This window comes from Trifolium pratense, linkage group LG3 (assembly GCF_020283565.1).
Source record: "Trifolium pratense cultivar HEN17-A07 linkage group LG3, ARS_RC_1.1, whole genome shotgun sequence".
Classification (NCBI taxonomy): Eukaryota; Viridiplantae; Streptophyta; class Magnoliopsida; order Fabales; family Fabaceae; genus Trifolium; species Trifolium pratense.
In genome coordinates, this window is record NC_060061.1 from 34,283,848 (window position 1) to 34,287,444 (window position 3,597).

At 33.4% G+C, this 3,597-nt stretch overlaps 1 protein-coding gene across 1 annotated transcript; it reads right to left on the reverse strand.

Annotated features, from left to right (window-relative positions):
- Positions 1-317: 317 nt before the first annotated feature.
- Positions 318-1,328, reverse strand: LOC123918835 (RING-H2 finger protein ATL78-like). The gene has a single exon (XM_045970992.1). The coding sequence runs from the start codon at positions 1,225-1,227 to the stop codon at positions 547-549; it is 681 nt and encodes a 226-aa protein (XP_045826948.1). The 5' UTR covers positions 1,228-1,328; the 3' UTR covers positions 318-546.
- Positions 1,329-3,597: the final 2,269 nt, after the last annotated feature.

Consider the following 3,597-nt stretch of genomic DNA (forward strand, 5'->3'; position numbering starts at 1 on the left):
TTTCTTATTCATGAGACTTTAGCCCCTCTTTGTATCCAAAAGTATATATTTCAAAGCATGAATTTCTTACTTCCTACTACAGTTGAAAAGGCACTAGAATATGAGAGTTAATTGCATAACAAGTAATCAATAGTATGGTAATCCATAATTCGAACTCAGATGAAAGTTTCCAACATATCTTTTCATGATTTTGCCTTAAACTTAAAATTGTGATTCGTTTCATCCCATTGTTAATTCTCTTAACTATGCTCTTTCTTAACTATGCTCCTTGTTATAACATAAAGTACATTAGATCAATATAAATATTGAAAATAATGTAACCACAATTTGAACTTGTAATTTATACAATTTATGAGGCAGAGAGTAAAACTAAAACAAATTCTAAAGAGTTTGAACACTATATACACACAATCATTCATTACCAATCACCACACATTGATTATATATGGTTGATTTGGAAGATGGCCAAGTCTACACTAGAGCTAATTAAAGACATGATTCTACAAACTCTAAGGCACGGTGCTAATTTAAAGACCATTAAATTAGCTAATTAACCTCCCTATAGTTTCTCACCAAGCCTTCTGGCTCAAGTGGTGCTATAGTTACAATTGTTTCTGGCACCGGAAACAACATAGGTTGTGGTTGAGATGAACTACCTTGTGATCCAACAATTTTTTTACAAGTCTCAATAAGACACTGTCTACATTTTGGACAAGACGAATGCGAACTTAGCCATTTGTCAATGCAACGAACATGAAAACCATGGTTACACTTTGGCAAAAGGCGTACTTTATCGCCATTAGTGAACTCCGACAAACATATCACACACTCTGAGTCCAAACTCGGCAAGTTAAGCTCGGTCGAGTAACTTACCGTGGTGAATGTCTTGAGAGCTTTCTTCTTAATTCCGGTGTTTGTTGCTCGAACCGGAGTGTTAGAGGGATCACCACTCATCACAACTAAATTGGAACATTTTAATGCACATCTTATGATTGAGTTCAAACAAAGGGAACAAATAAGAGCACATAATAGGACAGAGAGTACCATAACAACATTTGCATCAAAATTACCATCTCCAAGATATGATGAATCTTTAGTTGAATCATGGATGTTTGTGGAAATTGGAGGGTTGGCTAAATTGGAGTGAAGAAGCAACCTTCTTGAGTGGAAATTATTGTCAATAAGGTCATGGAGGAGTGGTGAAACAAAGGAAGTAGAAGCATACATGTTTTTGTTTGAGGTATTTTTAATGAGTTTGAGTTTATTTTGAGGTTGCTTGCACTAAGGGGATTATATAAGGTGGTTGGATTTGTTGTCTTTTGATTGTGGTATGAAATTATTATTATTAAAAGTATAATGTTATTAAAATTATAATAATGTTATGAATAGTGTAGCTAGGAAGTATAGAATATTCCTAGAAGGTTATGGTTAGATTGAGGGTATTTATTTTGTCTTAAAATGTTGATGCCCTTTGGAGATAGATGTCTTCATTTTAATTCCAAGTATATGGATACTCCACTAATATAAACTTTTGTAAATTGCCTCTCAAATCAAGATGGGTCCATTTAATCCCACCTTCCACGCATAAGGATGTGCCACGTGGAAGTTAATATATGCATTATATAAACGAGGAATAAAGTTAATTTTTCTAAATTTATGCAAAACATATCTTCATTTCTTTACTTTTTTTAAAATATATAATACACACAAAGAACATATTTTGTTCTTCATATAATTATATTGCCATAATGGTTGTTATGGTGTTATATATCTTGTTGCTGTTCTAGGGACCCATGAGCACAAGAAGGAATAGGGAAGCTTCCAATAATAATATGAAAGTTGAAAAATACTACTCCATTATCATATTGATTCCAAGGTTTCTCATTTTATGTTTTCATATTTTGGGTCCAAAAATGAAAAGGATGAGTTCCAATATAGCCAGGTTATGAGCCAAGTGGCCTCATCCGTACTTGTCCAATATATGCCCATAGGAAATAAAGACAATATAGAAAGAAGGTTGTAGACTTGAACATCACTCTTCATGGGATTATTCTTTTCTTCTACACAACGGGAGGAAAAAGAAAAATTGAGTCAATGTTGTAAAGGAGGTGTTGATTTTGTGATTTGGTTCTCTATAGTTAGAATAATGAATATAAATTGAGTTTATTGTTTTAATGTGTACTTGAAACACTATATATAAAAGCACGGTGTAATAACCATAATTATTATATCTCAACATTTACAATGGGTCTATAAAAAGTGATAAATGTGTAAACCACTCTCTATTATATAAATTTGGATCTTGCTTTTGTTCTTCGATGTGAGACTTCCACCTTCACAACCTTCTCACTTATCTCCTTATGTTGTAGTAAGGTAGGGCGGTTCGTTTGAGTTGCTCAACCGCCCCTTAGCTTGGTGCTTCTTGTCGGGGCTATGAGAGAGTGTCTGCATGACACTAAGACCATGTGCAATGGAAAGAAAAAAGGGTGTTGAAGGAGTGTTTCAACTGTTGAAACCATTGGAGGGAGTGTTGAAAAAATGATGTGGAGGAGTTGGGTGATGAAATGTTTCAACTGTGTTGAATCTGACGCAGGGGGCCACGCGGCGGGTTTTGTTTGGTTGCAGCAGGGCGCGTGTGATACACGCGCAGGTGAGGAGAGTGGGCGAGAGTGAAACGCGGAGAGAGAAAGAGATAAGGACATGTGTCTTCGTCTGATTGGTTCTCCGGATTCTTATCACATTAATACTTTGAACTCAATTATCTCATTGCAAATTAATTTTTTATTTTTTTATTTTTTTACCAAAATTCGTGATTTTTTTTCTCTACAAATAGAGACTTGGTTCATTTCATTTGGACACAGAAAAAAAAACCAAATTTTTCACTATCTTAATCTATTATTATCTTTCTAATTGGTCTTTCTTTTGAAGTTTTAATCTTTTTTTAGTGAAATGGATCCCAACAATTCTTCTATACGTTATTTGTGTGTTGTTTCGTATTTTAAGTTAATTTGCATCGTATTAATTACGTAACTTGTGTGTTGTATTGCATTTTAAGTTAATTTGTATCGTACTAATTACGTTATTTGTGTGATGTATTGCATTTTAAATTAAGAAAATAAAAAAAATATTTAAATAAATTTTGTTAAGTGTATTATTTTAATTTAATTTTAATCGATAATTATAATTTTATTTAATCATAAAAACAAAAATTAAAATTTAAATAAGAATATGAAATAGAAAGTAGTGGGGTAGAGAAAGTGGTGGGGTAGGGTGTTGAATAGAAAAACCATTGGAGATGGTAAAAGTTGAATATGTGTTGAATGATTAGGTGGAAGAAAGAGAAAATGATGTGGAGTGAAAAAGTGGGTGTTGAAGGTGTTTTGGTGTTGAAACCATTGTATATAGTCTAAGATAGAACCCTCCAAGGGGGGGATTTCTCGATTGGAACAAAAGTTACGTTGTTAGGACTTAAGCAATAAGGAGAGTTCAACTTAAAAGACTAGTTCAATAGGTGAGAGAGACTTATAACTTAAGTACCACATTGAGCACTTTGATATATTCGGTGTGCGACTCATAACATTGCCACACACTTTAAGA